Genomic DNA, 12785 nt, shown 5'->3' with positions numbered 1-12785 from the left:
TGAAAAAGATGTGTCTGTTTGGAAGAGAAACCTCAGGTAATTATTATATATTGTTATTTTTCTACATAATATGTATTTTTATCTTTGGGGAATACGGAGTAAGAAGTCAGGGCTATTTCACAGCTCAAAAGCAAAACTTGCTGAACAGACATCAACATAAAGATCATCACTGAGCAGATGACTGAAGAAATGAAGAAAAAACACAGTGCTATCATTTGCATTTTAAAGATTAGTATTAATAAATTCTGGTTCCTCAGCAGAAGAAACCTTTCCACAAACTTGACCTTTGAGAAAGTCAGAAAGAACAGCTGGGAATAAATGTGCTCTGTAAGTCAAGTACTGAGATACTTATGCAGTTACTACTTACAATTTATGCACTGCTAACACTTTTAAAGTCAATAGGAATTATTGCATTATGATTGAGTAGAGACCATGTAAACCCTAGTGTATCATAATTTAAGGACTGGTGAGTTGTTTCCTCTAACTTCAGAGAAGGCCTAGATTTGCTCACCTAGCATGACCAAACTTACAGTTTACTTTTTTTGAGACAGATCTAATTAATTTTACTTCATTAATCTGCTGAGATGCAAACTGTTGCCTCATATTCTCATGCTTTTTGAGCACAATGTCATGTCTTAGAATTTAAAGCTACATAGAAGTGGCTGCTCTGACACACTGACCTTCAAAATTCTGGTATAGTAATATCACATAAGATGTTAAGTTTAAACAGAATCGAGTGCTAAGTTTTTTTTGTCTTTTTTTTTTTTTAAAAAAAAAAAAAGACAGAGGCACAAAATAGTCAGCATTTCAATATAATCCAATCCATGTCTTACCTGAACCAAATTCCATCCTTTTAGAGATTCAGCAATGATAGAGGTAACGGTTGCACATACACCACCAAAAACCATCAGATGATTAGGTCCATATTTTATTGCATCATAAAAGGCTTTGAGTCCCTTTGCATTGTCACACTGGGAAAAAAAAAAAAAAAAAGAGCAACGTTTACTACAACAAATGACATTATTTAGTAAGAAATAAACTATTGGTCAGGGAGAAATTTGAGGGATAGCAATTAAACTGTATAATTTATAAAATATTTTGGCTCAAGCATGGAAAACTAGAGCACTCTGCTCTCGAATGCTAACAGCCTGAAAAAAAAAATAGAAAAATGAAGAACATCTCTCCTTACATCAGTCAAAACCTCAATGTTTTCCATCTAAGCTGGGATATCTGAATTGTGATACTACCATTTGACAAATAATTTAAGAAAACCAAGAAAATGTTATTGAAACTTTTTCTGCATTCAGAAATACCATCTCCCAAAGCAGATTTTGGAATATAGCACTAGATGTCAGTAGAAATTTCACGGTTGAAGGAAAATTTGATACCACCTCTTGTGCCTATTTGTAAAGCAAGTTCCATCTAAGTAACCACTCTCCTAATGGCCCCCAATCAACACTCTGGATATATATAATATTACCATTCAGTCCAAAATATATACATCTCTGCAATGATATATATATTTATAGTTGAGAGCCTGTCATTTAGAAAGACAACACAAAATCCTAAAAAAAAAAATTCAAAATGATAATCCTTTGAAGTGCTTGGAATTAACCCATCTGCTTTCACAGTACACCGTGCTTTGAGTAGCAGATTGGACTAAATGACCTTTTCAAGTCCCACTGAAGATTATCTTTTCTGGGTTTCTTTGATAATTAATTTGATTATGTTTTTTTCCCCCAGCTGCAAACAATGATACATTTAATTGAGACCAGGACTGAAAGCAAATAAAAGATAATGCTAGTCAGTACTGAAAAACATATTTCAGTCCTTGACTAGAATAGTACGAATTCCTGAGCTTGCAGAAAAGTATTAACAAAACAAATAGCTAAAGTTCAAAATTTGATTCCAAAGTGTTTTGGAAGTCGGTCTACCAAAGGGTCTAATAGTAGCTGCCATTGCTCCAGTAGTAGCTACACTTTTTTTTTTTTTTTTTTTTTTTGAAACAATATTCTCTGCCTACTTGAACTATTGTACACCAATCTCCAATGTTTCATTGCAACAATTCATTAAAACAGTTTAATTACTATCAATATCCAAGTACTCATTGTTTAGTATTCAGCTAAGAGAATAAAGATTTTACATGAGACATTTGCAAGCTTATACTAATCTACTTACTGAACTGATATGATAAAAGAAAAATTATTCTATTTGCAAGTAACTTGCAATAATGGAATTACTGCTCTTACTATTCAGAAGGATACAGATTACTACTGCACAGGCTTCAAAATTGCATAATATATGCAACTTTTTTCTTATTACAGAAAAACAAACAACATTTGGTACAGCAGAGGCTCCCTTGTCAGTTTGATGGATTGTTAGCAAGCTCACAATATCAAGGAATCAAGTTTGCGATCAGGCACTGCCCTCCATCCTTACTCCCCCATCTCCTACTTAAAGATCAGTTTATTCCAAGCACAGCTAGATTGCTGTACTGCTACTTTACTTCTGTAAGCAACCAAGGACAACAGAGCTTTAAGAATATGAACTCATCTGAAGTCTTTCCCCTCATCCACCTATCCCAACCTGCAAGGAACTGACTTTTTTTTCCACATCAACTTAAAACCAGACAATATTGGTAATGCATTGACAATAATCATTTTAAGAAATACATACATGAAACAAGGAGAATGTTGATAGTAAAATAACAGTTGGAAGCTGTAGCTCATGAAAAAATTACACGTGAGAAGTTACAAAGAAATAAACTTCCACATTCTAAATGGGAAAGACTTAGAGTCTATTACCTGAAGTAAAATTCACACTAAAATTTGTCCTTACACCACAGAACATCAAGACATTCTTTAACTGTTATCTGCCTACAAAATATTTCTCACTGCAGTGAAGCCACCTGTACAATCAACGAATGTACAGAAGTTATAATTATGAGATGTACCACAGAGTTTGGCTACACAGTTATTACACCAAAGCAGAAAAGATAGGAATGCTTACCCATATCCCGGATTTGCTTATGAAACTCCAGTGGACTGGATCTCCAGAAGAGACCCTTTCCCACTGATAGTCAGCTCTCAGAGGGGTCTAGGAGATGTGGAGCCAGGCCCCACCCCTTCCGGCAGCACAGGGGATTTGCTTTCGCCTGTGCTTCCATGGCTGACTCATTTCTCACCTCAGGTGATCAATCAGAGGTTCAGGCCATGATTCAGCACCTTATACAGTTTTAAGAACATCAGTGGGTCAATTTGCTGGGAAGTTCAGAATTGCTATTATATAAACTTTCTCCATTCTTACTTATTTTTTCTCTATACATTTATAGAGATTCTTACATGAAAACAACACTTCCCCAGACACAAAGCATTTCTCCCAGGAATACATTAAAAAGTTGTTTTTTTTTCCTTGTACAATCAATAGGTGTACAAAGGTTAGGCTTAGTAAGATTATAGCAATGGAAAGATAAAATAAATGGAAATGCTCAGTGGTTTTCTAGGCTCATAATAAGCTCCACAAGGAGCAATCTCTAGAAAAAAATCCTTCCTCAGTGTTAGTCAACCTTTCAATGGGACCTGGGAGAGGTGAAGCCAGGGCCCACCCCTTTTTGTATAAGAACAAAATTCTAAGAAAAAGGTGGAGACTGCAGAGTCCTGGCCACGTGCAGATGACAAGAAGCTGGCTGGGTTATTAATTTGAGCATGACTAACAGGAGTGAAGAATAAAAAGCCAAAAATTGAAACAATTAAAAACATCACCCAATGTAGACCATGCTGTTTTTGCTCTTCCACCTAAATTGACAATAACGTCTCTATTTTACTGAGCTGAACCGCAGCCAGCTCACTTTTTGACTCATGTTAAAAAAGAGACAGATGTGCTGCATGGTTGAACTTGACTGCACATTATAACAGCATGGTTGCAATGCGTTTGGCTGGAGAAATTTATTACTGCAATTATACCTTCAGGTACACATGATTTAGTGCATGGCAGATTTTTCTTTGGAAGAAAGGGTTTGAATCTACTCATCCCAAACATATTAATTGTTTAGCTTAGCCTCAGTCAAGAGCTGGAAATAAGACGTGTACAAATAGAAAATAAACATATTAATGAATAATTATATTAAATGTATCTCTTAATGCACTGATGTGGTACAGACAATTGTGTATGGACAATTCTCACTGAGAAACATTAGCACCAAGCACAACATCACCAAGCAAGATGTGTGAGGAGTTCTAAATCTCACTGAGACAAAGAATTATTAATATCACAGATGGCACTTCTCAAAATCATAGTTTCCATTTCCAAGGAAACAGAATCACTTATTTTAATTAGGAAAACAGTCAGATGAACTGCTACATAGGGGAGGGAGTTGAATGAGTTTGAGGACTGAAGTGTTAACCTTCCTGAACCTTCTTCAAAGGAGCCTGGCAAATAAAGACCGTCGACCTCTACCAAGAAAGGAATTAGAATAAACAGGGAGAATGTCCTGCCTGAAAGGTGATGGGTGCGTAAGGACAAGAAACCTCTCTGGGGAGTACAGTATGGCAGCCAAAATTAAAAGAAAAACCTTCTTGGATGAGTCCAAAGGGTAATGGCTGCACAGAACCATGGAAAAGTGCACAGCCCTGAAGCCACAAGAAGCTGAACAGACCTCTGTCTCCTAGAAGGGCTGCCTGGCAGACAGCAAGATACCAGGGTATGCTCTCAAAGACTCAGAGCCACAAGAGTGTGACACAGTGCTAATCCTCAATGAGGAGAATAGAAATTTGCACATCTGATATTTCAAGTCTGCTGACTCCTATGGTAGTGACAGGTCTGAATATTTACAGGATTAGGAGGAGAACTGGTACCTGCAATTTAACTTAGATCATCAGTTTTACAAATAGCCATGAAAATGCTTGTGAATTGATGCATGATTATATTCACATTTCTCATTACTGGATGCCCAGCTGTTTCTCAGTTAGCCCTATTCTACCATAACACTACTTGCTGGAGTGAAACAAACCCTGTGCAATTGTTTTGGCATCTATTAAGCTTCTGAATACTTAGGTTATAGATCCCTTATGGTGAGAAGGAATAACTCACAGCTGTCATCTGCATATTGAAATATCAGACTTTTTCAAATGGTATGCGAGCTTTCAGCAGCACTCTGCACTGAACACCATCAAAGGGAAGCAAATGTTCATAAATATCTGATGAGACCTCTTTGAACAGGGAGAAGAGTTACAAAGCATTATTTCTATCTTTCACAATATCCTGCTCAGGAACTAACTCCACATTAAGCTGAAAGAAAAGAGCTGAGAGATGAAGAACGCCAAAACGATTTTCATTTGGTTTTCATTCAGTATTAAAGTCATCAAGCAACACTGACAATTCAGTGAGGAATACATGGAAACTGTTCTGAGCTATACCAAATGTCAACCAGATTAACATCCTATGCATGGGCTTACAGACAGGACATGCTTCTCCCAGGGAACTTTCACAGCCCAAAATTCCATTTGTTATTTTAATTGCTCTGGCTGGATTTTCCTTCCATAAGTTTATTCAATGGCTCTTGAAACCACCACTTTGACATCCACAACATCCCATGACAATGTAATTACTGACTGAAGGAAAAATAGCTTCCTTGTATTTGCTCTAAAACTCTTCATGCCATGCTAAGTACCAGTGAAGCATCTTGTCATCAGACGTTACGATTTTTTTAAATTCACAAATATATGGAAACAAACTGGATTCATTCAGAGGTAATTAAACAAACAAACAAACAAACAAAAACAGAAAAACCCCATGAACTTCCAAATACATTCAGTGATGTTCACAGGAAGCACAATACATTGATGGTTAGCATAGTGTTCTGGGAACACAGGGTTAAATGCTTGCCATGTCCTTATATTCAGAGGCCTTTAATACTCTCTGCCTGGTCCACTATTCCTGCGTTCTCTATTTGAAACACATCCCACAGCTATATTTACTTCTTTACCTCAAAACTGAAGTCAATTTATCCCAAACTGCAGACACTTCTACATGATTTCTCTATCACTTTAATTACTAGCAATCAGATTTCATTCTGATAGAGGAGAGAATACAGCAGAGAAGGACTTAATTCGTTCAGTGAAATATTTCCCAGTAAATTAATCATCTCAAGTTGATGTCTTTCTATCTGTCATGCTTTGGAACTTTCCCTATATATATCCTGTTACCTTGCTTGCTGTACAGGGAACAGTTCACAGCATTACCACAAAGGGACTGCTGTTTAACATCCCATTTAATAACATCCATTTTGCCTCTGTTACCACCTGTCTCTTCATAAATCACTGGGTCCACAGCAATGGTGACAACTAACTATTTTGTCACCACTTTCTCTAAGACAGTCTAAACAGCTTTTGAAGATTTTCCTTCTTTCCTACGTCATTTACTTTTTTTTCGGTTTACTATTACTGGAATCTGAATCCATCCAGCACAACAGATAAAAATTTCTTGTCTCTCCTTATACAAGGAGTATATATATGTATATATAGGTCACTCTGAAAGTAACATCTCCTATTTATTTCCATGGAAACTAAAACAGATACAAAAAGCACAATGACACTTTTGCTTTTGATAAGGCAAATTCTCATCTACAAAACACTATTTTTCAACAGCCTCTAGTAGCTACACATTTCACCCGCGATGAGCAAAAGCCTGCATGCTGCACTCATAAAGCTCTTCACCAGTTGAAGTGAGACTGTTGCTGTCACCACTGCTGAAATGCACCACCTCCTACCTCAAGGTGCTGACATTCACTGTTTGGTCTCCGCCACTATTCAGCATGCATTGATAAATGTGAATGGGTGCCAGTTTTTCCACATGGAGAAATTCAGTGACACACCTTTACTTCATATGCGCTACCATGTCAGACACCATTGTGTCAGACTGCCTCTCTGCTGCCATCTGTCACACAGCAGCAAAAAGTAATGGGATATTGGTGGGAAAATTCAACCTCTTCTACCAAACCGCCAACACTTGCCTCTGATGTTGTGGGCTAACATCTTAAAGTAGGACACACTGCTTTTGAAGGAGCCTTCATATTTCCTCCATTTCTCTTTCTAAGTTACTTGTTTTCACTTATGTAGCTTATATTTTCTGCCTTTTTAATAGTTTCTCTAGAATATAATATTTATTCAGGATGACGCCAGTTTAAGCACTCCAGTATAAAATAGAAGAGTAAAAAAAAAACCAAAGAGATAAATCCTACACAATCAAAACCAACTCTGCCTAAGTTTCCACCTAAGATTACTGCCTAAGATTAAATATGCAGTAAGACCAGAGATGAAGCTGACTTCCTCTTTTTGCACTAATTGGGGTTCAGCTTGGAAGTTAAAGCCTCTCGTCAAAGAAAGTTGAAGTCTTTCTTTGATCTGTAACTGTTACACAGATGAATGTTCAGAAGGCCTTCAAGAAACATTTGGTATGATATGAAAAGGCACTCTTTCAATTATGTGACTGTATTGTGTTTGCATGGAAAGTTTTGGGAAGCTAGAAACCATCTAAGTCAACAGATTTCAGTATATGCATAATTACCCCTACATCTTGCAGGACCACTTCATGGTCTTAAGGCAAAGTCATCAAGAGCAACAATGAGAAGCAACTTCCCTCTAGGATTTACTCCCTCTCCAGATAATGGGGATTCTAAATTTGTCTGTTACTTCTCTCTAATAGGATTCTTCAGCTTAATTTCAACTGACTGTAATAATGCCTTTTGTTTACAAGATGATGGCTCCTTCTTCAGCAGGTCAAGATGCATTCATAAACACAGACAGTTCACTGAACCCAAGGATCCTACTTTCAAATTCCACTCTGCTTCTCCTCCCTGTGGATAAGACCTTATGCGTAATTTTACAGGGCCCATTGCATTATTTTCTCTAGCTGTAACAATGAGCAAATACAATAGTAGGTCTGTGCCACAATGAATTTTGAAATTCAGGTAACACTGACCAAGATTTCTCATTCTAAATGTCTCATTAACATCTCATTTTGAATTGCTAATGGAAATCTAACACTTTGGCCGAAGCCTTAGAGAGATCCTATTGTGCAGTATGCGCAATTAGCCAGATCTCTCACTAGAACTTATTGAGTTCTCCTGGATTATTCTGCAGCTGGGCCCATCATCTAACTAGAATGAAATTGGTGTTGACTGAAATATTCCTAGGCCGGAGGGTTTCTATAGCATCTGCACTATGCCTGATCGCCTACAATATATAGTTCACTCTATTTAACTCATTCCCTTCTGCATTGATCCAGTAACACTACAGAAAATATTTTTACAGATGTTTCTAAATATGAATATTGATTTAAAAGGGTAAGTGTACACATACATAGAGCTTAGATTTTTTTCCCAGTATCTTCCAAGCTGTGTGTGGACATTTGTATTCACATACTTATAATAAAAAAGCAAAAAAAGCAAACCTAAACCTTAGTACGATCCATTTTTTTTTCCTGACATCCCAATGCTCAGACATTTACCAGATATTTTTGTCTAGAATCACAGAATCATTCAAATTGGAAAAGACCACTAAGATCATCTAGTCCAATCCCCAGCCCATCACCAGTATGTTCACTAACTGCATCCCTTAGCACTACATCACATTTTTTTAACATTTCCAGGGACAATGACTCCACAACCTCCCTGGGCAGCCTGTGCCACTGCCGCACCACTCTTCCAGAGAATAATTTTTTCCTAATATCCAAGCTGAACCTCCCTGGTGCAAGTTAAAGCCATTTCCCCTTGTTCTATCCCTAGTTACCTGGGACAAGTGGCCAAATATCATTAGGGAAACAAATATTTTTCTCAATTCTCCTTTTTCCATCCTGTATAATCTAAACTGTTGCTGTTATGTTTTATGGAAATAAGTTTGGAGGTATTGTGGAGGAAAATGAAAATATCGAAAGATGTTTTAAAAACAACAATAACAACAACAAATAACACATCCTGTTCTTGAGAATAAGGTGGCTCAATTTTCTTCAGCTTTTCTAATTTTTACCAAAGTTCAATATCACAGTGATTTCTAATAAAGCAGGGAATTAATTTTAATTATTCATCAAAACAAAAATATCTCTGTTCTTTACTTGCAGCAAGAGGCTTTTTAAAACTCCCTTAGGAAATCAGTTGTGTTTTGGCATTTAAGTAACCACAGAAGGTGCTAATTGTTTCAGACACTCAAGCCCCAAGATCATTATCACTTAAATTTATTGATGCAAATTACTTACTATTTTGCTAACTCACATTTTTGAGAAAAAGACATGCAGTAGTAGATTTACAGGGCGTTTGCCAGTTGCAGCTCAAGTACAAAATGAATTGCTAAGGGAAATACTTTTCTCAGGGTCAACACAGAGCCACTAATGTCAATTGTACAATTTGGTACTTGCCTTGTTTGATGCCCTCATGTTTCTTTTTCTTCCCCTGATTCTGTACAATTTATTTGTTGACTTTTAAAAATAAACTCTTTTTTTTAAATCATTCCAGATTTAGTCACAGTCAGTTAAAATATATGTTACTTTTCCTTTTGTTCCATGAATGATGCCATTTTAGAATATAAGAAAAAAAGATAATAGAAGAGAGCTCAGAGGGCTGGAGGACCTCTCCTATGAGGAAAGGTTGAGAGAACTGGACTTGTTTAGCTTGGAAAAGAGAAGGCTCCAGGAGACCTCATTGTGGCCTTCCACAAGCATATAAACAGGATGGGGAATGGCTGTTTATGAGGGTGGATAGTGATAGGACAGGGAATGGTTTTAAACTGAGACAGGGGAGGTTTAGGCTGGATATTAGAAGGAAGTTTTTCACTTAGAAGATGATGACACACTGGAACAGGTTGCCCAAGGAGGTGGATGCCCCATTCCTGGGGGTATCCAAGGGCAGGCTGGATGTGGCTCTGGGCAGCCTGGTCTGGTGGATGCACATAGCAGAGGGGCTGAAACTAGATGATCATTGTGGTTGTTTTCAACCCAGGTCGTTCTATGAGATTCTATGACTATTATAAGCAAAACGATGAGTGATCACATCTGAATGTATGTTTTTCTTCTCCCATATCTAGTGTCTATACACTGTAAAAGATAAAACTTTCAACATAAGCAAAATAAAATAAAATAAAAACCTTTAGATTTTGCCACCATTCTCATTTTGATTCCTACTATTGACAAAATAAAATTTGTTCCTTTCTGTATAGCAGAACAACGTTGTGAACAACATACTACCTGAATGAAACTAAATTCAATAAGATATCGATTAGGGGTTAAATGCTTGTCCTTAATCATGCCTTAATGATTTCACAGAAACACTGTACATTACAGACTTTGATATACTGAAAGTGACAAAAGTTTTAACTGCAGCTACGCTCTCAGCAATACGTGAGGACACGGAAAAGAACATAGAAGTCTTCCAAATTTATAAATAATAATCAGGAAGCTCTTCCAGATGAAAGAAAATGGAACTGTACTAGAATAAACCATTTGTAATTACAACAATGTACAGTATAGTATGTCTGACATCCCACTCTTGAATAATAAGTTACAGTGAAAATGAGATGGGAATGCAATGATATTTTGAAAAATCATTTGATTGTCAATGATCAGTAAGAACAAGTTGTGAGGGAAGTCTGATGAACAGTCTCTCTTGTCCGTAAGCTACTGAATCCTGGAAAAAAACTGATTTTATAAGGGTTAAAATAAATAAATCTTTATTCTAGATAATGTTATGACATGAAATTAAACATTTTTAGTGTGCAGAGTTATGGTAAAAGATCTCTTTAATAACTTTCTGATTATGAGTGTAATGTTGAAATAAAATGTGCCTTCATCATACAGGGAAAAGGCCTTTCTCAGTGCGTGCAACTACAGAAGTTTCCAAATAAACAATCACTGAGGAGGACTGAAGAAGCATAGATGACTCGGGGAAACCTCAGGACTGCTCTGACAGCAGTTGATTACCTAGAAAATGTGGGATCTCTTCAGTTAACACAACAATATCTGCAGCTTTCTTGGGAATATATTTGAATTCTAAAAAAGTTCAGAAAGCATGTGGTATTTTGGAAAAATAAAACCAAACTCTTTTCCTTTAGGTGAAAATCTTGTTCATAAAGAGCGCTAAGTGGCACAAATTAGGTAGCACCCAGAATGGATATTTCTGAAGCCATATTGTTTGAAATTCTTTTTTTTTTTTCCACAGTAACAATTTTGAAAACACTTAAAAAGGGCTTAACGAGTTAAGAATGGTAAAAATAAATTTCTTGACCCAAAGGTTAAGAAATTCTGATATGATATTCTTCACCCTATCTCTGTGTTTTAATTAAAATAATTTTATGCTGTAAAACAGCTTAACTTTGTCTACAGTGAAGTAAAGGCTGCTATTTTATTTAAGGAGCTATTTTATTTAAGGAGCTATTTTATTTAAGGAGGAATAACGCGTGTTCAGTTGGATAAGATATCACTTAAGTTAGCCTATAAAAGTCAAATGAAATTCATAATATGCTTTCATTTGACTTACAATATCAGAATATGCCAACTTACAATTTTATAGAAGTCTTAAACTGCACATGGACAGAGCGTGTAGGTATTTGCTACTTTCATGCTCCCTTTCCCCAAGGACTTTTTTCCTGACTTGGGTGGAAAAAAAAATTGAATGGTGGTTTAAGCTTGTCCTAATTCAGCTTAACATACTGGATTTCTCTATTAGGTGGAAAATTCCTGTGGTGGTTACAGTACTTTAGAACTTAGTAACCTGAGGATCTTTATGCAGTGGAAATTTTTACAAATTCTATTACTCACAGGAGAACTACACACCAAACAATTTATGATTATTGAAAATGTTTTGGAAAATTGGGACTTTTTAATCAGTGGGTAAGAAACAAAGAGACATCCTGCAGTGAAATGTTCTCCAGTACCCGAGAGACTAAATGTGATCTTGATCCAATGTTACTGTGACTACACTGTACCATAATGGTGTATTATCCATTTCCTACACATGCATTTTCAGAGTTCAGAATGAAGGCAGAGAGCAACAGCGACCTCCCAAAGGGACCAAATAAATTAACACAAACTTGAGGTATCATGGACTCGGCTCCAGCAAATAAGTAGGCTTCAAACTGCAGGGAGATATTGGAATGGAAATAAAATTAAAAAGGACTCAAACTTCACGCAATGGCCAGGGCAATCGTAAGTATGTCTTCAAGCCTTCTATTTAATAACTTGCCCAAATTGGTTTGAGTGTTCCCCTTTTTTTGAGTGTTCATCTTGATCTACTGTGAAGGGTCAAGAGTGCAAGAGGTGTGAAGGGTGTTGAGGTCCCTGTGTTGGCTCAGTGCAGAGCAGAGGAGCTGAAGGGAGGCCTGATGGTGGCTGCAGTTCCTCACAGGGAGGAGCTCTGCTCTGTGTGAGAGCGACAGGGAACGGCATGGAGCTGCGTCAGGGGAGGGCAGCCGGGGGTCAGGGAAAGGGTCTGCACCACAGGGCGGTGGGCATGGAACGGGCTGCACAGGGCTGTGGGCACTGCCCTGAGTGCTGGAGTTCAAGGAGCATCTGGACACTACTCTCAGCAATATGGTCTGATTTTTGGGTGGTGCTATGTGGGGCCAGGAGTTGGGCTCAGTGATCCTTATGGGTCCCTCCCAGTTTGGGATATTCTGTGATTCTACTTTGGCTTTATAAGCCAGGAAAATAATTAAGATTAGGAATTACCTCAAAAAAAGGAATGGTCAATCTGTCTTAATTGTGAACGCAACAGGACTGCAAATTGACACATTCCTTTAACA

The 12785-nt window shown here is 37.2% G+C and overlaps 1 protein-coding gene across 1 annotated transcript in view; it reads right to left on the bottom strand.

Annotated features, from left to right (window-relative positions):
- Positions 1–12785, bottom strand: part of GABBR2 (gamma-aminobutyric acid type B receptor subunit 2) — a 441895-nt gene that overhangs the window by 339530 nt on the left and 89580 nt on the right. Inside the window, exon 2 of the mRNA XM_052704312.1 lies at positions 834–971. Coding sequence (XP_052560272.1) covers positions 834–971 — 138 coding nt within the window. The remainder of the gene's footprint in view (positions 1–833; positions 972–12785) is intronic.

Source organism: Tympanuchus pallidicinctus, unplaced genomic scaffold, assembly GCF_026119805.1.
Source record: "Tympanuchus pallidicinctus isolate F22 unplaced genomic scaffold, pur_lepc_1.0 scaffold5, whole genome shotgun sequence".
In the NCBI taxonomy this organism is placed as follows: Eukaryota; Metazoa; Chordata; class Aves; order Galliformes; family Phasianidae; genus Tympanuchus; species Tympanuchus pallidicinctus.
Note: the sequence above shows the minus strand (reverse complement) of the source record. Positions and strands in the feature narration are given on the sequence as shown.